Source organism: Cherax quadricarinatus, chromosome 5 (assembly GCF_038502225.1).
Source record: "Cherax quadricarinatus isolate ZL_2023a chromosome 5, ASM3850222v1, whole genome shotgun sequence".
Classification (NCBI taxonomy): domain Eukaryota; kingdom Metazoa; phylum Arthropoda; class Malacostraca; order Decapoda; family Parastacidae; genus Cherax; species Cherax quadricarinatus.
The window spans coordinates 43,699,537-43,724,156 of record NC_091296.1 but is presented as its reverse complement, the minus strand read 5'-3'; the positions used below and the strand labels follow the sequence as shown (position 1 = coordinate 43,724,156).

Below are 24,620 nucleotides of genomic sequence, written 5' to 3'. Positions count from 1 at the left end.
CATCGGCAAAAATTTAAAATTTCCACTACTTTGAGCTCAGTTTCAAGCCATTTCCAGTAATAAAACCAATCAAAATCATCTCTATTTCTGTAGTACATCTTTCAATCTATCAAATGAGAGCAAGAAATCGCAAATACAACTATAAAAAACAAATGAAAAACACTACAAAGTCACTGTTTTAATAAAAAATTACGGTTTCAGTTTTTTCCTCTCATTATGCACTGTGTGCTGCAGGATTTGTTTTATGTGGTGTACACATACCACACAGATGTATTCTCTCATATTTTGGCCCAAATTTACCGCTCACAGCTTATCAGAGTGAGCTGAGCTCATGGTGTAGATCTATGGTTTGGACCCTCAACTCAAAGCCGTAGAACTACGGCACGGACCCTGAATGGTTAAGCGTTCAGTAATGTTTTACAGGTACATTCCTGGATAGCAGCAAAATTTGTCATCTTCCATGAATTTTTCTGAAAGAAGTGAACCATGTATAGGAGGCAGAGTACCAACAAATATGGGTACCTTCATGCTTACAAATTCTTGGGCTTCTTTATTTGCAGATTTTGATTATGTTTTTAGTGATCAGCCTTCAACTAAATCTTATTATCAATGAGTTTACCATTTTCTTTTTTAGTTTGATATCTTGATTATGCACCCCATACCCATCCTGTATGGTGACACAGTTTTCACAAGTTTAACACATGAACCCAACAATGAAAAACCCATAAGATTTCATTCACATTGTGGTCAATGCCTGTCCAATTCCCAAATATCTTTTTATTCTGGTAGTTCTTTCTTATTACAACAATGTTAATCAGATAATAATAATATACTGGAGATATGTTCTCAGACATATAAGATGATATATTACAATGATATTTAATGACTTAAATGATTCAAACAGTTACTGTAATTACTACACTGCAGAACAATCAAAGGCACTTCTCAGTGCCAACAACAACATAACTATCTTTAACTACAATATCAGATCTTTAAGCAAGCATTACGATGACCTCATAGCATTACTAAATTCCTTACATGCCAATATGTCCATCATTACACTAACTGAAACCTGGCTAAAGCCTGATAGTACAGATGTCTATGCCATTCCTGGTTACACAGCCATACACAACTGTAGGCCAGACCAACAAGGGGGTGGCACAGCCATATACTACTCAGACCAACTAGAATGTATCACTAATACTTGCACAAGGGATGAACATGGGGAATATATAATAGCCAAATTCAAATCCAAATACCTACAAAAACCTCTCACATTGATAAACATTTACAGAGTTCCACAGTCAAACATTAGCCAATTTAGTCAAAACCTAGGAAGTATGATAACTGATGCACACATGAACAAAGATCACTTACTACTCTCAGGTGACTTCAATATAAATCTCCTGCAAGACCAGGACCCACACGTTACTGAATTCACAAACACAATGAGTAACTGTATGTTGCTACCAACAGTAACAAAACCTACAAGAGTTACAGAGACTAGTGTTTCCCTACTTGACCACATCTGGACCAACACCATATCCCCTTTAAAATCAGGCATAATTACAGATAATACCACAGACCACTACCCTACTTTTCTCATAACAACTCTTGGTAAATTACCCCAAGACACTACTAAAGTCACCTTCAGACTTCACAATGAGGCAGCCATTAATAACTTCACAACAGCAGTAGCAAACATTGACTGGCACACTGAGCTAGAAATCTATACAGATATTGACGAATGTATTAATAATTTTCTAAAAAAGACCCAATACCTCTATAACAAGCACTGCCCTAAAAAAACTAAACAGATGACAGCTAAGAGACTGAACAGTCCCTGGTTAACACCCAGCATTCTCAAATCCATAAATACAAAACACCAATATGAAAAACAGTACAGAATGGGTCACATAACCAGAGACCAAACAAAACGTTACTCGTCAATCCTAACCAGCCTGATAAGAAGGGCAAAAAAATTGTATTATGAGAACAGATTATCCAACTTACGAGGTGATATAAAAAAGACCTGGAAAACCCTATCAGAAATTCTAGGAACAAAAAAGATATCACGAAATAGCGAAATAAAATTAGCAAAATCAGATGAACCCCAACTCCCACCAACAGAAACAGCAAACAGACTCAATGACTTCTTCTCCACTATAGGACAAAACCTTGCCAATAAAATCCCAAGCTCAGATACCCCACCAAATGACTACCTCACTGGCAACTACCCGAACACACTGTTCCTAGCTCCGACTAACCCATACGAAGTCTCCCTTATTATCAACACGCTAAAAAACAAGGCAGGAGATTTAAATACCTTACCACCCTTTATATACAAAAAAGTGTCACAAGTGCTATCACCAATCATTGCAACACTCTTTAACAAATCCATTGAATCCTCCACCTTCCCCACAGTACTCAAAATAGCAAGGGTCACCCCGATCCACAAAGGAGGAGACCAAACAGAGTTGAATAACTATAGGCCAATATCCAACTTACACCCTCTCTCAAAAATCTTCGAAAAATTAATTCATAAACGAATCTACTCCTACCTTATCTCCCAAAACATACTCAACCCCTGCCAATTTGGATTCAGGCCAAATAAAAATACTAATGATGCTATTATACACATGCTAGAACATATATACACTGCAATAGAGAAAAAAGAAGTCCCACTGGGGATCTTCATTGACTTACGTAAAGCTTTTGATACAGTTAACCATGACTTGCTCCACGTAAAATTGTCACACTATGGTATAAGAGGGCACTCCCTCAACTACCTCAAGTCATACCTCAGCAACAGAAGCCAATATGTGTATGCAAATGGGGCAAACTCTTCTGCACAACCAATTACAGTTGGTGTCCCACAGGGAAGTGTCCTTGGCCCTCTTCTCTTTCTCCTATACATAAATGACCTACCAAATGCTTCGCAATTACTCAAACCCACACTATTTGCAGATGACACTACATACGTCTTCTCCCACCCGAGCCCAGTCACGCTAGCCAATACTGTAAATACAGAATTACAGAAAATATCTACCTGGATGAGGACTAACAAACTTACACTAAACATTGACAAAACCTACTTCATTCAGTTTGGTAACAGAGCTACAGATGTCCCTCTTAACATAATGATAAACGGATCACCTATCACAAAGCTAACAGAGGGAAAATTCTTAGGAATCCACCTTGATAATAGACTCAAATTTCATACACATATACAACAAATTTCTAAGAAAATTTCCAAGACTGTAGGCATACTATCGAAGATACGGTACTATGCTCCACAGTCAGCCCTCCTGGCCCTATATCACTCTCTTATTTACCCCTATCTCACCTATGGAATTTGTGCATGGGGCTCAACAACAAGTAACCATCTCAGACCACTAATTACCCAACAAAAGGCTGAAGTTAGAATGATAACAAATTCTCACTATAGGCAGCACACTCCACCAATATTCAATACACTAAACCTATTCACCATACAAAACATTCATACTTATTACTGCACCTATTACATACATAGAACACTTAACTCTGATATTAACCCTCCCCTCAAACATCTCCTTGCCAACCTCAACAGAACACATGACCATAACACAAGGCACAGATCACTCTTTGATGTTCCTCGTGTCCATCTCACACTATGCAAAAACTCAATGCACATAAAAGGCCCTAAAATCTGGAACTCATTACCTGTAAATATAAAAGAAACACTACCTGTTTATAAATTCAAGTCTCTTCTCAAAGATCACTTACTCACCCAAAACCAAATAAATACTGAATAACTGAACCTTATAAATTGTATATCTTAAATGTTTCTCACAATTATATCACATAAATGTTAAACCTAAAACCCAATCTAACTTTATTATTTTTTAAATACACTACCTAACAGAATACTCCATTCTACTGAATGTACAACAATGCATACAACCATATGACCTGTCTTTGTAATACTCACTTGTGCTTTATAGTAATCTGTTTACATTAAAGTTTTATCACCGATGTCATCATTGCTTAGTTCATCTTAAGTTAATTTTAAGCCAGCCCGTAATGCTATGCATAGTATAAGTGGCTTTGGCATACTGCTCTTTTCTGTATTTTTTGTACCTCTGTATGTGTGCACAAATTTTTAAATAAATAAATAAATAAATAAATAAACTAGGTAGTAGGTTGGTAGACAGCAACTGCCCAGGGAGGTACTACCGTTGATAAATTAGACACATGTGCAACTCTTGGGTATCTTTATTGAGGAAACGTTTCGCCACACAGTGGCTTCATCAGTCCATACAAAGGAGAATCTTGAAGAATAGGAGGAGAATGAGGTAATCAGTCCCTCAACCTTGAGTCGATGTGGTCAGTCCATCAAGATTGATGGACTGACCACATCGACTCAAGGTTGAGGGACTGATTACCTCATTCTCCTCCTATTCTTCAAGATTCTCCTTTGTATGGACTGATGAAGCCACTGTGTGGCGAAACGTTTCCTCAATAAAGATACCCAAGAGTTGCACATGTGTCTAATTTATCAACATGTCGGTTCTCTGAACCATTCATCTACAAACCGAGGTACTACCGTCCTGCCAAGTGAGTGTAAAATGAAAGCCTGTAATTGTTTTACATTATGGTAGGATTGCTGGTGTCCTTTTTTCTGTCTCATAAGCATGCAAGATTTCAGGTACGTCTTGCTACTTCTACTGACACTTCGGTCACACTACACATACATTTTTTTTTTTTTCAACAAGTCGGCCGTCTCCCACCGAGGCAGGGTGACCCAAAAAAGAAAGAAAATCCCCAAAAAGAAAATACTTTCATCATCATTCAACACTTTCACCACACTCACACATTATCACTGTTTTTGCAGAGGTGCTCAGAATACAACAGTTTAGAAGCATACACATATAAAGATACACAACTTATCCCTCCAAACTGCCAATATCCCAAACCCCTCCTTTAAAGTGCAGGCATTGTACTTCCCATTTCCAGGATTCAAGTCCAACTATATGAAAATAACCGGTTTCCCTGAATCCCTTCACTAAATATTACCCTGCTCACACTCCAACAGATCGTCAGGTCCCAAGTACCATTCGTCTCCATTCACTCCTATCTAACACGCTCACGCACGCATGTACAAGCATATATACACACACACACCCCTGGGTTTTCTGCTATTTTCTTTCTAGTTCTTGTTCTTGTTTATTTCCTCTTATCTCCATGGGGAAGTGGAACAGAATTCTTCCTCCGTAAGCCATGCGTGTTGAAAGAGGCGACTAAAATGCCGGGAGCAAGGGGCTAGTAACCCCTTCTCCTGTATAAATTACTAAATTTAAAAAGAGAAACTTTTGTTTTTCTTTTTGGGCCACCCTGCCTCGGTGGGATACAGCCGGTTTTGTTGAAAGACGACGACGTTCACTGAAACACAGAATGACCCCAACCTTAAACAAAATTAGAAATGCCGACTTAATTTTGGAAACTTTTCATTTTTTTAGTTTCAAGGGACACCTAGGACCATAACTGCTCTTACCTTTCTTCTCATATGCTGGGATTACAGTACTACCAAGATTCTTCTTGTCATGTGATGGGACAACAGTAATACCAAGATTCTGAGAGCATGATGACTGCCCTTCTAGTCAAGTGTTGGGATGACAGTAATATGTACCAAGATTCTGAGTGTATCATGACTGCCCTTCTTCTCATGCATTGGGACATCAGTAATACCAAGACTTTCAGAGCACAGCAAGTTTTTATTCAGTTTCACTTTCTCCATGGGAAAGTGGAACAGTTCTTCCTCCGTAAGCCAAGCACGTCATAAGAAGCGACTAAAAAGCCAAGAGCAAGGGGCTAGTAACCCCTTCTCCTGTATAAATTACTAAATTTAAAAAAAAAAGAAAACTTTTGCTTTTCTTTTTTAGGTCACCCTACCTCGTTGGGTTATGGCCAGTTCGTTGAGGAAAAAAAAAATCTTGTTAAAATAAAGCCTTACTCTGCTATAAGTGTCTTTGTTTGAGCTATGAAGTATTGCTTTTCTACTCTAACAAGAAGAAAGAAATGTAATTCAATGCTATTAATCTCCTCTCTTTCACCCTCAAGGAAAAAACTGACTGTGAAAGAAATATTACAAAGAAAATGTTGATTTTCTTTCTTACAAGACAGGATGACTATACAATGGTCTACTGTAATTCACAGGAATACCTGAGTGTGTGGAGACAATTTACAGGTATACCTGAGAGTGGAGATTATTTACAAGTATACATGAGAGTGGAGATAATTAATTTTTGGGAAAAGAGATGGTGATGTATTGTGAGCAAGGTAACATCCATAAAGGGATTCAGTGTACTGGCTGAGTTCTGGAGGTGGAGACTAGAGTGCCGGCACCCTGAAGGATGGCTGAGGATCTTGTAGTTGGAAGGTCATTCACATTTATAATGTTCACACTTTTCTGGCAAGACAGTTACTGAATGAGTTATGGTGAATGTTTTTCTTTCTTTACGTGGGAAATGGCCAATGTGTTAAAAATTATATAATTTGTCTAAGCAAGACAAGACAAGAATATCTGCCCAATACATAACTTAAAAAGCACAAACTCACAAACTATCCCAATGAATGGTAAAGCACTGTACATGTATGTAGAATTATCATAACAAAAATAAAATAAAATTCCATTAACTTACTGTTGAACATCGTGGCTGGGTTTCTTCACACATGAATAATGATATGCCATAAGTTTGAGAGGATCTAGCTTATCATCATCATCATCATCATCACTGTCAAGGGGCACTTTCTTCTTAGCAGCTTCAATACTGCTAGTAGTCATACCACCACTCCATTCTGGAAAATTTAATTAAAAAATCTTGTAGGAAAAAGTAAGAAGCTCATGCTAGTGTACTACTGAAGGAGCTCATGCTAGTGTACTACTGAAGGAGCTCATGCTAGTGTACCACTGAAGGAGCTCATGCTAGTGTACTACTGAAGGAGCTCATGCTAGTGTACCACTGAAGGAGCTCATGCTAGTGTACTACTGAAGGAGCTCATGCTAGTGTACTACTGAAGGAGCTCATGCTAGTGTACTACTGAAGGAGCTCATGCTAGTGTACTACTGAAGGAGCTCATGCTAGTGTACTACTGAAGGAGCTCATGCTAATGTACTACTGAAGGAGCTCATGCTAGTGTACTACTGAAGGAGCTCATGCTAATGTACTACTGAAGGAGCTCATGCTAGTGTACTACTGAAGGAGCTCATGCTAGTGTATGCTACTGAAGGAGCTCATGCTAGTGTGTGTTACTGAAAAATCTCATGCTAGTGTATGCTACTGAAGGAGCTCATGCTAGTATACTACTGAAGGAGCTCATGCTAGTGTACTACTGAAGGAGCTCATGCTAGTGTATTACTGAAGAAGCTCAGACTAGTGTATGCTACTGAAGGAGCTCATGCTAGTGTGTGTTACTGAAGGAGCTCATGCTAGTGTGTGTTACTGAAGGAGCTCATGCTAGTGTGTGTTACTGAAGGAGCTCAGGTTAGTGTGTGTTACCGAAGGAGCTCATGCTAGTGTGTGTTACTGAAGGAGTTTATACTAGTGTGTGGTACTGAAGGAACTCATACTAGTGTGTGCTACTGAAGGAGCTCATGCCAGTGTGTGCTACTGAAGGAACTCATACTAGTGTGTGCTACTGAAGGAGCTCATGCCAGTGTGTGCTACTGAAGGAACTCATACTAGTGTGTGCTACTGAAGGAGCTCATGCCAGTGTGTGCTACTGAAGGAACTCATACTAGTGTGTGCTACTGAAGGAGCTCATGCCAGTGTGTGCTACTGAAGGAACTCATACTAGTGTGTGCTACTGAAGGAGCTCATGCCAGTGTGTGCTACTGAAGGAACTCATACTAGTGTGTGCTACTGAAGGAGCTCATGCCAGTGTGTGCTACTGAAGGAACTCATACTAATGTGTGCTACTGAAGGAGCTCATGCCAGTGTGTGCTACTGAAGGAACTCATACTAGTGTGTGCTACTGAAGGAGCTCATGCCAGTGTGTGCTACTGAAGGAACTCATACTAGTGTGTGCTACTGAAGGAGCTCATGCCAGTGTGTGCTACTGAAGGAACTCATACTAGTGTGTGCTACTGAAGGAGCTCATGCCAGTGTGTGCTACTGAAGGAACTCATACTAGTGTGTGGTACTGAAGGAGCTCATGCCAGTGTGTGCTACTGAAGGAACTCATACTAGTGTGTGCTACTGAAGGAGCTCATGCCAGTGTGTGCTACTGAAGGAACTCATACTAGTGTGTGCTACTGAAGGAGCTCATGCCAGTGTGTGCTACTGAAGGAACTCATACTAGTGTGTGCTACTGAAGGAGCTCATGCCAGTGTGTGCTACTGAAGGAACTCATACTAGTGTGTGCTACTGAAGGAGCTCATGCCAGTGTGTGCTACTGAAGGAACTCATACTAGTGTGTGCTACTGAAGGAGCTCATGCCAGTGTGTGCTACTGAAGGAACTCATACTAGTGTGTGCTACTGAAGGAGCTCATGCCAGTGTGTGCTACTGAAGGAACTCATACTAGTGTGTGCTACTGAAAGAGCTCATGCCAGTGTGTGCTACTGAAGGAACTCATACTAGTGTGTGCTACTGAAGGAGCTCATGCCAGTGTGTGCTACTGAAGGAACTCATACTAGTGTGTGCTACTGAAGGAGCTCATGCCAGTGTGTGCTACTGAAGGAGCTCATGTTAGTATGTGCTGCTGAAGGAGCTCATACTAGTGTGTGCTACTGAAGGAGCTCATACTAGTGTGTGCTACTGAAGGAGCTCATGCTAGTGTGTGCTACTGAAGGAGCTCATACTAGTGTGTGCTACTGAAGGAGCTCATGTTAGTGTGGTACTGAAGGAGCTCATGGTAGTGTGTGCTACTGAAGGAGCTCATGCTAGTGTGTGCTACTGAAGGAGCTCATACTAGTGTGTGCTACTGAAGGAGCTCATACTAGTGTGTGCTACTGAAGGAGCTCATACTAGTGTGTGCTACTGAAGGAGCTCATACTAGTGTGTGCTACTGAAGGAGCTCATACTAGTGTGTGCTACTGAAGGAGCTCATACTAGTGTGTGCTACTGAAGGAGCTCATACTAGTGTGTGCTACTGAAGGAGCTCATGTTAGTGTGGTACTGAAGGAGCTCATGGTAGTGTGTGCTACTGAAGGAGCTCATGGTAGTGTGTGCTACTGAAGGAGCTCATACTAGTGTGTGCTACTGAAGGAGCTCATACTAGTGTGTGCTACTGAAGGAGCTCATACTAGTGTGTGCTACTGAAGGAGCTCAGATTAGTGTGTGCTACTGAAGGAGCTCGTACTAGTGTGTGCTACTGAAGGAGCTCGTACTAGTGTGTGCTACTGAAGGAGCTCATACTAGTGTGTGCTACTGAAGGAGCTCATGCCAGTGTGTGCTACTGAAGGAGCTCATACTAGTGTGTGCTACTGAAGGAGCTCATACTAGTGTGTGCTACTGAAGGAGCTCATACTAGTGTGTGCTACTGAAGGAGCTCGTACTAGTGTGTGCTAGTATCTCAACAACTTAGACCAGCTCTGTTTGCAGACAACACAACTTTTGTCAACTCCCACCCAAATCTGAACATCTTCAATAACATTGTTAACGGGGAGCTCATAAAGATGTCTACCTGGATGACTACTAACAAACTCACTCCTAACATTGACAAGACCTTCTACATGATGTTTGGGAACAGAGCTGCAAATGTTCAATTATATGTCATGAGTAACCCCTTGGCTGTCGCAACCCCAAATCCTGAGGTGTCTCCTGGTGTCGCAAAATTTCCCCCAAAAAAAAAGAAAAAGAAAAAAAAAGAATCTTATGAAATGATAGAGAATCTTTTCCCGATTGTAATGACACCAAAAGAATGAAATTTGATGGAAAACTGACGAAATTACGCTCTCGCGAAGTTAGCGACCTCGGGGGTAATTACAAATCGGCGATTTCGCCCATTTTGAGCCCTATTTTTGGCTAATTCCATTGTTCCAGTCAATCAAACTCATTGCTGTTTCTTTAGAACCCATTTTTTCTATCGATTGAGTACAAGAAACTGCCCATTCACCGATTTCAACTACCCAATAACGTGGTCAGAAATATGCAATTTGGCCAATTTCACGAAAATTAAAAAATATGACAATTTCAAAATAGGGTCCAGAATGTACAATGCAGACATTCCTGGCTCTAAAATAATATTTTCTTTGTTCATCATTCACATCTCCAGGCCCCTCTGATATTACTCTTGCTTTCTATTTTGAATTTTTATTCAAGCAAAAAATAGAAGATTTACTGTTATGCAGACTACTGCAATATTGTAATAATTGAATAAATAAAGTCAACCCATTCATGACTGCATATTAGAACGGCTACTTGGACATTTATTGGAAAATGACATTATTTGTTTACTTTTGAAAATTGCCAAAAATCAAACATTTTCCCTACTTTGAGCTCCATTTCAAGGTTCTTTTCATAGTAAAACCAATCAAAATCACCTCTATTTCTATAATATGTTTTCCATTCTATGAAATGAGACCAACGAAACGAGAATACAACCATAAATACTATACGAAAATAGACCACAAATTCAACATTTTAAAAAAACAGTCGGAGTTTTTTTTTTTCTCATTATGCACTGCGTGCTGCAGGATTTCTTTTATATGGTGCACACTGACCACACAGGCCCATTCTCTCACATGTAGGCCTACCAGCCTTCTCCTGCTTGATTTGAAGCTGCTAGAATTTATGAGTATACATATATACAACATCAAAAACGGTGGCTCATAAGACGTATATATACGACCAAAACAGTCAAAGGGTTAATGGTTCTCTCATGGCAAGCCAAAACAAAAGCAAATTCTTAGATCTGTACCTAGAGAGCAACTTGAAATTCAACACTCACATTAAGCACATAAAAAAAGTTTCCCAATCAGTTAGCATCCTCTCCAAGACATGTTACTATGTCCTCAAACCTAAAGTCAGTTATAACTCAACAAAAAGTGGCTGAATGATAATTACTCAGTCTAGAGCAAGGCAACACACACTCTCACTCTTCAAAAGCTTAAACTTAATATTCATAAAATTCACTCCTACTTCTGTGCATACTAAATATACAGGACAATCAATTTTAATATTAATCCTGCCATAAAACTCTGTTGATAGATACAATAGAACTCATAGGAACTATCTGCCAGCATCTTCAAAACTACTGTAAAAAACACCTTTCCCTAATACATCCTAACAACAGCTAAATATGGTATTAAAAATGTGTTAATATGCTAAACAATTCTCTCAACCAACAGCAGCTAAATATGATAAATGTTTTTTTTTTAACCGGCCATATCCCACTTAGGCAGGGTGGTCGAAATAGAAAAACGAAAGTTTCTCTTTTTATATTTAGTAATTAATACAGAAGGGGTTACTAGCCCATTGCTCCTGGCATTTTAGTCGCCTCTTATGACACGCATAGCTTACGAAGGAAGAATTCTGTTCCACTTCCCCATGGAGATAAGAGGAAATAAACAAGCACAAGAACTAGTAAGAAAAAAGAAGAAAACCCAGAGGGGTGTATATATACAGCCTTCCTTCATTTAACGATGGAGTTCTGTTCCTAAAACCACGTCGATAAACGAATTCATCGCTAAGCGAGGAGCACATAATAATATTACTGGGTTTGTGTCAACCATCTCTGATATTGTTTTAATGTCACCCTCACACTATTTATAACATTTCTGGTATATTTTTAAACGTTTATACAGTGGTGTACTGTATATTGAAATACACAGAATAGAGGAAATTAGTTCCAATACACATTATTCAGGTACGCATACAGGTAAGAGAGCCTGTCGTAAGTTCGAGTCGTCAGTAAACAAGTGTCTCGCTAAGTGAGAAGAGGCTGTATATGCTTGTACATGTACGTGTAGTGTGACCTAAATGCAAGTTGAAGTAGCAAGACATACATGAAATTTTGTATGTTTATGAGACAGAGAAAAGACACCAGCAATCCTACTACCAGGCTTTCATTTTACACTCACTTGGCAGAATGGTAGTACATACCTCCCTGAGCAGTTGCTGTCTACCAACCTACTACCTAGGAAATGTGTTAATATGCTAATAATTCTCTCAATCAGAAACCTATATAAAACTACAGTGGTCCCTCGATAATCATCGGGCTCGATAGTCATCCTTTTCGGAAATTGTAGCGTTATTTTTGTCCAAACATTGGCTCGCAAATGGTCGGTTGACTCGCTAATCGTCGTTCACCCTCGATGCGTATTCACGGCTCTGAGCCGCCTCGGCCTCCCTTCCCAGCCAGTGTGCAATTGTTTACCAGTGAGCGACGGCCCCCTCACTTGTTCATACAAAATATTTCATAATATTCCATTCGTTTTAGTGCTTGCAAATGCTAAATAAGCTACCATGGCTCAAAAGAAAGCTCCTAGTGCCAAGCCTTTGGTAAAGAAGGTGAGAAATATGATTGAATTTAAGAAAAACATAATTGAACAATATGAAAGTGGCACACGAGTGGCTGAACTGGCCAGGATGTATAACAAATCTCGTACAACCATATCTTCAATCGTGGCCAAGAAAAAGGAAATCAAAGAAGCTGTTGTTGCAAAGGGAGTAAATATGCTTACAAAAATGAGATCACCAGTACTCGAAGATGTTGAGACGTTATTATTGGTGTGGATAAACGAGAAACAATTAGCAGGAGATAGTCTTATGATGTCGATTATTTGTGAAAAGGCTAGGCAGTTGCATGACGATCTGGTAAAGAAATTGCCTGCAACGAGTACTGATAATTGTGAATTTAAGGCCAGCAAAGGTTGGTTTGAGAGATTTATAAACAGTAGTGGCATACACAGTGTGATAAGGCATTGTAAGGCTTGGGAAGGAGTGACTACCAGGACTTTGAACTCTGCTTGGAGAAAATTGTGGCCAGATTGTGTCCACAAGAGGGATTTTGAAGGGTTTGTGGCTGACCCTGATGAGCCTATGTCAGTTGTGAACTCTATTGTGGCATTGGGGAGTTCCATGGGGTTGGATGTGAGTTTGGAGGATGTGGAAGAGTTGGAGGACAACAACACAGAGCTAACCACTGAAGAGCTGCAAGAGCTTCAGCAGGAACAGCAATAGATCGCAGCTCAGAATCTTGCTGCAGAGGAGGAGGAAGAGAGATGGAAGAAGGAGCCTTCTTCAGAAATTAAGGAGATTTTTGAAATGTGGGGTAGAATGGAAAGATTTATGGAGAAACATCACCCTAACAAGGTTGTTGAAAGCCAGGTTGGCAACATGTACAGTGACAAAGTCTTGGGCCATTTTAGGGAAGTGTTAAAGAGACACCAGAAACAGAGCTCTCTCCACAGTTATTTTGCAAGACAGGACTCCAGTGACTCTCAAGCTGGTCCTAGTGGCATTAAGAAACAGAGAAGAGAAGTAACCCCAGAAAAGGACTTGGTACCTGAGGTGTTGATGGAAGGGGATTCCCCTTCCAAACATTAACTACTCCAATCTCTCTCCTCCTCTAGTCTTCCATACACTAAGAAGTATCACCAATAAAGGTAAGTGTTATGCTGTTAATGTTTCATTCATTATGTCCCATTGTATTGTTTATGTACTACATCTGTATTTCACGTAAAAAAATTTTTTGTTTTAATACTTCTGGGTGTCAGGAACGGATTAATTGTATTTAAAGTATTTCTTATGGGGAAAATTGATTTGAAAATCCTCTATTTCGATAATCGTCACACTTCCAGGAACGGATTAACAGCGATAAACGAGGGACCACTGTATATGGAATAATCATGAACAAGCAACACAAGTTGCAAAACAACCATGGGAGGGGAGAGGAGAGTGAATGATAGGTCTATTCACCTCCCCGTGATTGTTTTGCATAAAACTGTATACATATTCATGCTCTCATTACCACAAGCATATGAAAAACTATATATATTCTGATTCTCATTATCAGTAAGCCTCACAACTATTAAATATGATGAATATGTTACAGTAAGTAAGTTTATTCAGGAACAGGTACACATAAATACAGTCACATAAATTATCATACATAGCAGCATATGTGTGGATTACCTGGGATAATGCAAAAAAAAAAAAAAAAGTCAAAATCCTCATTACCTGTAATCATAATTTAACCAGTAATCCTTATAACAATTAACCCTTTCAGGGTTTCGGCCGTACTAGTACGGCTTACGCACCAGGGTTTTTGACGTATTAGTACGCCTAAATTCTAGCGCCCTCAAATCTAGTGAGAGAAAGCTGGTAGGCCTACATATGAAAGAATGGGTCGATGTGGTCAGTGTGTATGGTATAACAACAATCCTGCAGCACACAGTGCGTAATGAGAAAAAAAAACTTTGACCGTGTTTTTGGATTAAAACAGCTACTTTGCACTGTATTTTCATATGGTATTTATGGTTGTATTCTAGTTTTCCTGGTCTCATTGTATAGAATGGAAGACATGTTACAGAAATTGAGATGATTTTGACTGGTTTTACAAAGAAAACAACCTTGAAATTGAGCTCAAAGTAGCAGAAATGTTCGATTTTCACCGAAGTTCAAAAGTAAACAAATCATGCTATGCATCCAATACACATCAACTGGTGAGTTTAATATTCTTTCACAACTGCGCTGATAATATTTATACCATTTCTACACCAATGCAGTAGTCTGCATAACAGTAAATCTTCTATTTTTTTGTGAGAATAAAAATTAAAAGTGGAAAGCAAAAGAATGTAAGAGGGGCATGGGGACATGACTAATGAACAGAGGAAATGTTATTTTAGTGCCAGGAATGTCTTTCTTGTTTATTCTGGACCCTATTCGGAAATTGGCATCTTTTGAAAATTGTGTGAAATTGGCAAAATTGCTAAATTCTGACCACTGTATTGCATAGTTGAAATCAGTAAATGGGTGGTTTCTTGTACTCATTCGATAGAAAAAATGGAGTTCTAGCGAAATAGTTATGATTTCTGTCGACAAGTACACTGGAATTGGCCGAAAATAGGGCTCCAAGTGGGCAAAATCGCCGATGCGTAAACATCGTCGAGACCGCTAACTTCACAAGAGCATAATTCCGTGTGTTTTCCATCAAATTTCATACTTTTGGTGTCATTATGATTGGGAAAAGATTCTCTATCTTTTCATAAGATTTTTTTTTTTTTTTGAAATTTGGCCGACCCTGAGAATAAGTCTCTGAGAGGGCCTGTCAACCCTGAAAGGGTTAAATAAGATAAATTATTTAAATGATGAGTTAATATGCTTGTTTGCCATCATTGTAATTCCCAAACTTACTGTTCATGACCCCTTAGACACTGTGTATATAAGCAATCAATTAGTTGCTGCCCTTTTAATCTCAAGCTAGGTTTAGGTTTGCTCAAAATGCTCTACATACAAATGGGCTTTCTGCATGCACACCTAAATGTCACCCAACTCTGTACAAACATTTTATCATGGTGAAATAAAACATTATTATTATTATTATTATTATTATTATTATTTATTATTATATTTATTATCACACCGGCCGATTCCCACCAAGGCAGGGTGGCCCGAAAAAGAAAAACTTTCACCATCATTCACTCCATCACTGTCTTGCCAGAAGGGTGCTTTACACTACAGTTTTTAAACTGCAACATTAACACCCCTCCTTATTATTATTATTATTATTATTATAATTATAATTATTATTATTATTATTATTATTATTATTAATCTTTTTTTTTTTTTAACAAGTCAGCCATCTCCCACCGAGGCAGGGTGACCCAAAAGGAAAGAAAATCATCAAAAAGAAAATACTTTCATCATCATCATTCAACACTTTCACGTCACTCACACATGATCACTGTTTTTGCAGAGGAGCTCAGAACACAACAGTTTAGAAGCATATACGTATAAAGATACACAACATATCCCTCCAAACTGCCAATATCCCGAACCCCTCCTTTAGAGTACAGGCATTGTACTTCCCATTTCCAGGACTCAAGTCCGGCTATATAAAAATAACCAGTTTCCCTGAATCCCTTCACTAAATACTACCCTGCTCACACTCCAACAGATCGTCAGGTCCCAAATACCATTCGTCTTTCACTCCTATCGAACACGCTCATGCACGCTTGCTGGAAGTCAAAGCCCCTCGCCCACAAAACCTCCCTTACCCCTTCCTTCCAACCTTTTCGAGGACAACCCCTACCCCGCCTTCCTTCCCCTACAGATTTATACGCTCTCCATGTCATTCTACTTTGATCCAATCTCTCTAAATGACCAAACCACCTCAACAACCTCTCTTCAGCCCTCTGACTAATACTTTTATGAATTCCACACCTTCTCCTAATTTCCACACTCTGAATTTTCTGCATAATATTTACACCACACATTGCCCTTACACAGGACATCTTCACTGCCTCCAACCACCACCTCGCTGCTGCATTCACAACCGAAGCTTCACACCCATATAAGAGTGTTGGTACTACTATACTTTCATACATTCCCTTCTTTGCCTCCATAGATAATGTTTTTTATCTCCACATATACCTCAACTCACCACTCGCCTTTTTTCCCTCATCAATTCTATGATTAACCTCATCCTTCATAAATCCATCCTCTGACAAGTCAACTCCCAAGCATCTGAAAATATTCACTTCTTCCATACTCCTACTCCCCAATTTAATATTCAATTTTTCTTTATCTAAATCATTTGATACCCTCATCACCTTACTCTTTTCTATGTTCACTTTCAACTTTCTACCTTTACACACACTCCCAAATTCATCCACTAACCATTGCAATTTTTCTTTAGAATCTCCCATAAGCACAAGATCATCAGAAAAAATCAACTGTGTCAATTCCCATTTTGTTTTTAATTCCCCATAATTTAATCCCACCCCTCTCCTGAACACCCTAGCATTTACTTCTTTTACAACCCCATCAATAAATATATTAAACAACTATGGTGACATTACACATCCCTGTCTAAGACCTACTTTTACTGGGAAGTAGTCTCCCTCTCTTCTACACACCCTAACCTCAGCCTCACTATCCTCATAAAAACTCTTTACAGCATTTAGTAACTTACCACCTATTCCATATACTTGCAACATCTGCCACATTGCTCCCCTATCCACTCTATCATATGCCTTTTCTAAATCCATAAATGCAATAAAAACTTCCCTACCTTTATCTAAATACTGTTCACATATATGCTTCAATGTAAACACTTGATCTACACATCCCCTACCCACTCTGAAACCTCCTTGCTCATCCACAATCCTACATTCTGTCTTACTTCTAATTCTTTCAATTATAACCCTACCGTACACTTTTCCTGGTATACTCAGTAAACTTATTCCTCTATAATTTTTACATGGTATACTCAGTAAACTTATTCCTCTATAATTTTTACATGGTATACTCAGTAAACTTATTCCTCTATAATTTTTACAATCTCTTTTGTCCCCCTTCCCTTTATATAAAGGGACAATACATGCTCTCTGCTAATCCCTTGGTACCTTCCCCTCTTTCAAACATTTATTAAACAAAAATACCAACCACTCCAACACTATATCCCCCCTGCTTTTAACATTTCTGTCATGATCCCGTCAGTTCCAGCTGCTTTACCCCCTTTCATTCTACGTAATGCTTCACGCACCTACCCCACACTCACATCCTGTTCTTCTCACCCCTAAAAGATGATATACCTCCCTGGCCAGTGCATGAAATTACCGCTTCCCTTTCTTCGTCGACATTTAAAAGTTCCTCAAAATATTCTCGCCATCTACCCAAAACCTCCATCTCCCCATCTACTAACTCCCCTACTCTGTTTTTAACTGACAAATCCATTTGTTCTCTAGGCTTTCTTAACTTGTTATTATTATTTATTTTTTTTTTTATTATCATACTGGCCGATTCCCACCAAGGCAGGGTGGCCCGAAAAAGAAAAACTTTCACAATCATTCACTCCATCACTGTCTTGCCAGAAGGGTGCTTTACACTACAGTTTTTAAACTGCAACATTAACACCCCTCCTTCAGAGTGCAGGCACTGTACTTCCCATCTCCAGGACTCAAGTCCGGCCTGCCGGTTTCCCTGAATCCCTTCATAAATGTTACTTTGCTCACACTCCAACAGCACGTCAAGTATTAAAAACCATTTGTCTCCATTCACTCCTATCAAACACGCTCACGCATGCCTGCTGGAAGTCCAAGCCCCTCGCACACAAAACCTCCTTTACCCCCTCCCTCCAACCCTTCCTAGGCCGACCCCTACCCCGCCTTCCTTCCACTACAGACTGATACACTCTTGAAGTCATTCTGTTTCGCTCCATTCTCTCTACATGTCCGAACCACCTCAACAACCCTTCCTCAGCCCTCTGGACAACAGTTTTGGTAATCCCGCACCTCCTCCTAACTTCCAAACTACGAATTCTCTGCATTATATTCACACCACACATTGCCCTCAGACATGACATCTCCACTGCCTCCAGCCTTCTCCTCGCTGCAACATTCATCACCCACGCTTCACACCCATATAAGAGCGTTGGTAAAACTATACTCTCATACATTCCCCTCATTGCCTCCAAGGACAAAGTTCTTTGTCTCCACAGACTCCTAAGTGCACCACTCACTCTTTTTCCCTCATCAATTCTATGATTCACCTCATCTTTCATAGACCCATCCGCTGACACGTCCACTCCCAAATATCTGAATACGTTCACCTCCTCCATACTCTCTCCCTCCAATCTGATATTCAATCTTTCATCACCTAATCTTTTTGTTATCCTCATAGCCTTACTCTTTCCTGTATTCACCTTTAATTTTCTTCTTTTGCACACCCTACCAAATTCATCCACCAATCTCTGCAGCTTCTCTTCAGAATCTCCCAAGAGCACAGTGTCATCAGCAAAGAGCAGCTGTGACAACTCCCACTTTGTGTGTGATTCTTTATCTTTTAACTCCACGCCTCTTGCCAAGACCCTCGCATTTACTTCTCTTACAACCCCATCTATAAATATATTAAACAACCACGGTGACATCACACATCCTTGTCTAAGGCCTACTTTTACTGGGAAAAAATTTCCCTCTTTCCTACATACTCTAACTTGAGCCTCACTATCCTCGTAAAAACTCTTCACTGCTTTCAGTAACCTACCTCCTACACCATACACTTGCAACATCTGCCACATTGCCCCCCTATCCACCCTGTCATATGCCTTTTCCAAATCCATAAATGCCACAAAGACCTCTTTAGCCTTATCTAAATACTGTTCACTTATATGTTTCACTGTAAACACCTGGTCCACACACCCCCTACCTTTCCTAAAGCCTCCTTGTTCATCTGCTATCCTATTCTCCGTCTTACTCTTAATTCTTTCAATTATAACTCTACCATACACTTTACCAGGTACACTCAACAGACTTATCCCCCTATAATTTTTGCACTCTCTTTTATCCCCTTTGCCTTTATACAAAGGAACTATGCATGCTCTCTGCCAATCCCTAGGTACCTTACCCTCTTCCATACATTTATTAAATAATTGCACCAACCACTCCAAAACTATATCCCCACCTGCTTTTAACATTTCTATCTTTATCCCATCAATCCCGGCTGCCTTACCCCCTTTCATTTTACCTACTGCCTCACGAACTTCCCCCACACTCACAACTGGCTCTTCCTCACTCCTACAAGATGTTATTCCTCCTTGCCCTATACACGAAATCACAGCTTCCCTATCTTCATCAACATTTAACAATTCCTCAAAATATTCCCTCCATCTTCCCAATACCTCTAACTCTCCATTTAATAACTCTCCTCTCCTATTTTTAACTGACAAATCCATTTGTTCTGTAGGCTTTCTTAACTTGTTAATCTCACTCCAAAACTTTTTCTTATTTTCAACAAAATTTGTTGATAACATCTCACCCACTCTCTCATTTGCTCTCTTTTTACATTGCTTCACCACTCTCTTAACCTCTCTCTTTTTCTCCATATACTCTTCCCTCCTTGCATCACTTCTACTTTGTAAAAACTTCTCATATGCTAACTTTTTCTCCCTTACTACTCTCTTTACATCATCATTCCACCAATCACTCCTCTTCCCTCCTGCACCCACTTTCCTGTAACCACAAACTTCTGCTGAACACTCTAACACTACATTTTTAAACCTACCCCATACCTCTTCGACCCCATTGCCTATGCTCTCATTAGCCCATCTATCCTCCAATAGCTGTTTATATCTTACCCTAACTGCCTCCTCTTTTAGTTTATAAACCTTCACCTCTCTCTTCCCTGATGCTTCTATTCTCCTTGTATCCCATCTACCTTTTACTCTCAGTGTAGCTACAACTAGAAAGTGATCTGATATATCTGTGGCCCCTCTATAAACATGTACATCCTGAAGTCTACTCAACAGTCTTTTATCTACCAATACATAATCCAACAAACTACTGTCATTTCGCCCTACATCATATCGTGTATACTTATTTATCCTCTTTTTCTTAAAATATGTATTACCTATAACTAAACCCCTTTCTATACAAAGTTCAATCAAAGGGCTCCCATTATCATTTACACCTGGCACCCCAAACTTACCTACCACACCCTCTCTAAAAGTTTCTCCTACTTTAGCATTCAGGTCCCTTACCACAATTACTCTCTCACTTGGTTCAAAGGCTCCTATACATTCACTTAACATCTCCCAAAATCTCTCTCTCTCCTCTGCATTCCTCTCTTCTCCAGGTGCATACACGCTTATTATGACCCACTTCTCGCATCCAACCTTTACTTTAATCCACATAATTCTTGAATTTACACATTCATATTCTCTTTTCTCCTTCCATAACTGATCATTTAACATTACTGCTACCCCTTCCTTTGCTCTAACTCTCTCAGATACTCCAGATTTAATCCCATTTATTTCCCCCCACAGAAATTCTCCTACCCCCTTCAGCTTTGTTTCGCTTAGAGCCAGGACATCCAACTTCTTTTCATTCATAACATCAGCAATCATCTGTTTCTTGTCATCCGCACTACATCCACGCACATTTAAGCATCCCAATTTTATAAAGTTTTTCTTCTTCTCTTTTTTAGTAAATGTATACAGGAGAAGGGGTTACTAGCCCATTGCTCCCGGCATTTTAGTCGCCTCATACGACACGCATGGCTTACGGAGGAAAGATTCTTTTCCACTTCCCCATGGACAATAGAAGAAATAAAAAAGAACAAGAGCTATTTAGAAAAAGGAGAAAAACCTAGATGTATGTATATATATATATGCATGTGCGTGTCTGTGAAGTGTGACCAAAGTGTAAGTAGGAGTAGCAAGATATCCCTGTTATCTAGCGTGTTTATGAGACAGAAAAAGAAACCAGCAATCCTACCATCATGCAAAACAGTTACAGGTTTTTGTTTCACAGTCATCTGGCAGGACGGTAGTACTTCCCTGGGTGGTTGCTGTCTACCAACCTACTACCTAGAAACTTGTTATTATTGTTATTATTATTATTATTATTATTATTATTTTTTTTTTTTTTTTTTTTTCAACAAGTCGGTCGTCTCCCACCGAGGCAGGGTGACCCAAAAAAGAAAGAAAATCCCCAAAAAGAAAATACTTTCACCATCATTCAACACTTTCACCACACTCACACATTATCACTGCTTTTGCAGAGGTGCTCAGAATACAACAGTTTAGAAGCATATACGTATAAAGATACACAACATATCCCTCCAAACTGCCAATATCCCAAACCCCTCCTTTAAAGTGCAGGCATTGTACTTCCCATTTCCAGGACTCAAGTCCGACTATATGAAAATAACCGGTTTCCCTGAATCCCTTCACTAAACATTACCCTGCTCACACTCCAACAGATCATCAGGTCCCAAGTATCATTTGTCTCCATTCACTCCTATCTAACACGCTCATGCACGCTTGCTGGAAGTCCAAGCCCCACAAAACCTCCTTTACCCCCTCTTTCCAACCCTTTCGAGGACGACCCCTACCCCTCTTTCCTTCCCCTATAGATTTATATGCTTTCCATGTCATTCTACTTTGATCCATTCTCTCTAAATGACCAAACCACCTCAACAACCCCTCTTCTGTCCTCTGACTAATGCTTTTATTAACTCCACACCTTCTCCTAATTTCCACACTCATAATTTTCTGCATAATATTTACACCACACATTGCCCTTAGACAGGACATCTCCACTGCCTCCAACCGTCTCCTCGCTGCTGCATTTACAACCCAAGCTTCACATCCATATAAGTGTTGGTACTACTATACTTTCATACATTCCCTTCTTTGTCTCCATAGATAACGTTTTTTGACTCCACATATACCTCAACGCACCACTCACCTTTTTTCCCTCATCAATTCTATGATTAACCTCATCCTTCATAAATCCATCCGCCGACACGTCAACTCCCAAGTATCTGAAAACATTCACTTCTTCCATACTCCTCCTCCCCAATTTGATATCCAATTTTTCTTTATCTAAATCACTTGATACCCTCATCACCTTACTCTTTTCTATGTTCACTTTCAACTTTCTACCTTTACACACATTCTCAAACTCATCCACTAACCTTTGCAATTTTTCTTTAGAATCTCCCATAAGCACAGTATCATCAGCAAAAAGTAACTGTGTCAATTCCCATTTTGAATTTGATTTCCCATAATTTAATCCCACCCCTCTCCCGAACACCCTAGCATTTACTTCTTTTACAACCCCATCTATAAATATATTAAACAACCATGGTGACATTACACATCCCTGTCTAAGACCTACTTTTACCGGGAAGTATTCTCCCTCTCTTCTACACACCCTAACCTGAGCCTCACTATCCTCATAAAAGCTCTTTACAGCATTTAGTAACTTACCACCTATTCCATATACTTGCAACATCTGCCACATTGCTCCTCTATCCACTCTATCATATGCCTTTTCTAAATCCATAAATGCAATAAAAACTTCCCTACCTTTATCTAAATACTGTTCACATATATGCTTCAATGTAAACACTTGATCTACACATCCCCTACCCACTCTGAAGCCTCCTTGCTCGTCCGCAATTCTACATTCTGTCTTACCTCTAATTCTTTCAATTATAACCCAACCGTATACTTTTCCTGGTATACTCAGTAAACTTATTCCTCTATAATTTTTACAATCTCTTTTGTCCCCTTTCCCTTTATATAAAGGGACTATACATGCTCTCCGCCAATCCCTAGGTACCTTCCCCTCTTTCATACATTTATTAAACAAAAGTACCAACCACTCCAACACTATATCCCCCCCTGCTTTTAACATTTCTGTCATGATCCCATCAGTTCCAGCTGCTTTACCCCCTTTCATTCTACGTAATGCCTCACGTACCTCCACCACACTTACATTCTGCTCTTCTTCACTCCTAAAAGATGGTATACCTCCCTGGCCAGTGCATGAAATTACCGCCTCCCTTTCTTCCTTAACATTTAAAAGTTCCTCAAAATATTCTCGCCATCTACCTAATACCTCCCTCTCCCCATCTACTAACTCCCCTACTCTGTTTTTAACTGACAAATCCATACTTTCCCTAGGCTTTCTTAACTTGTTTAACTCACTCCAAAATTTTTTCTTATTTTCATTAAAATTTCTTGACAGTGCCTCTCCCACTCTTTCATCTTCTCTCCTTTTGCACTCTCTCACCACTCTCTTCACCTTTCTTTTACTCTCCATATACTCTGCTCTTCTTATAACACTTCTGCTTTGTAAAAACCTCTCGTAAGCTACCTTTTTCTCTTTTATCACACCCTTTACTTCATCATTCCACCAATCACTCCTCTTTCCTCCTGCCCCCACCCTCCTATAACCACAAACTTCTGCCCCACATTCTAATACTGCATTTTTAAAACTATTCCAACCCTCTTCAACCCCCCCACTACTCATCTTTGCACTAGCCCACCTTTCTGCCAATAGTCGCTTATATCTCGCCCGAACTTATTATTATTAATAATAATTATTATTATTATTATTATTATTATTATTATTACTTAATGTGGTTAAACAAGACTTATCAGTCAATATGTCTTTGATTCACCATTAATCTGCCATTGACAGTACTGGTGGTATGGGGCTCATGCTTACATAAACACTTTTCTTAGTATATATTATAGTTTACTACAATCACTCTCACAAGCTACCTAGTGAATGTATGTCCGGTAGTGCCTCCGACTCTCCCAAGTCCTTCTCTCTTGCCCGTGCAGCTTCCAGAGCTTCTGCAATTTCTTCACGGCGTTTCTTGAGACTGAGTCCTTCATCATTAAGTCTGGATATGAGAATTCTGAAGAAGTAAAAAAAAAAAATGAATTATTTACATTAAGTGGTTTGTATTTTCACAATAGAACATAAGAACATAAGAAAGAAGGAACACTGCAGCAGGCCTGTTGGCCCATACTAGGCAGGTCCTTTACAATTCATCCCACTAACAAAACATTTGCCCAACCCAATTTTTAATGCTACCCAAGAAATAAGCTCTGATGTGCAAGTCCCACTCAAATCCAACCCCTATCACTCATGTATTTATCCAACCTAAATTT

The 24,620-nt window shown here is 39.5% G+C and overlaps 1 protein-coding gene across 1 annotated transcript in view; it reads right to left on the bottom strand.

Annotated features, from left to right (window-relative positions):
* LOC128684765 (uncharacterized) overlaps nt 1–24,620 on the bottom strand; it is a 126,875-nt gene that overhangs the window by 86,905 nt on the left and 15,350 nt on the right. Inside the window, exons 2-3 of the mRNA XM_070101683.1 lie at nt 24,225–24,364; nt 6,684–6,840 (exon numbers count right to left, since the gene is read on the bottom strand). Of these exons, the coding sequence (XP_069957784.1) occupies nt 6,684–6,840; nt 24,225–24,364 (297 nt within the window). The remainder of the gene's footprint in view (nt 1–6,683; nt 6,841–24,224; nt 24,365–24,620) is intronic.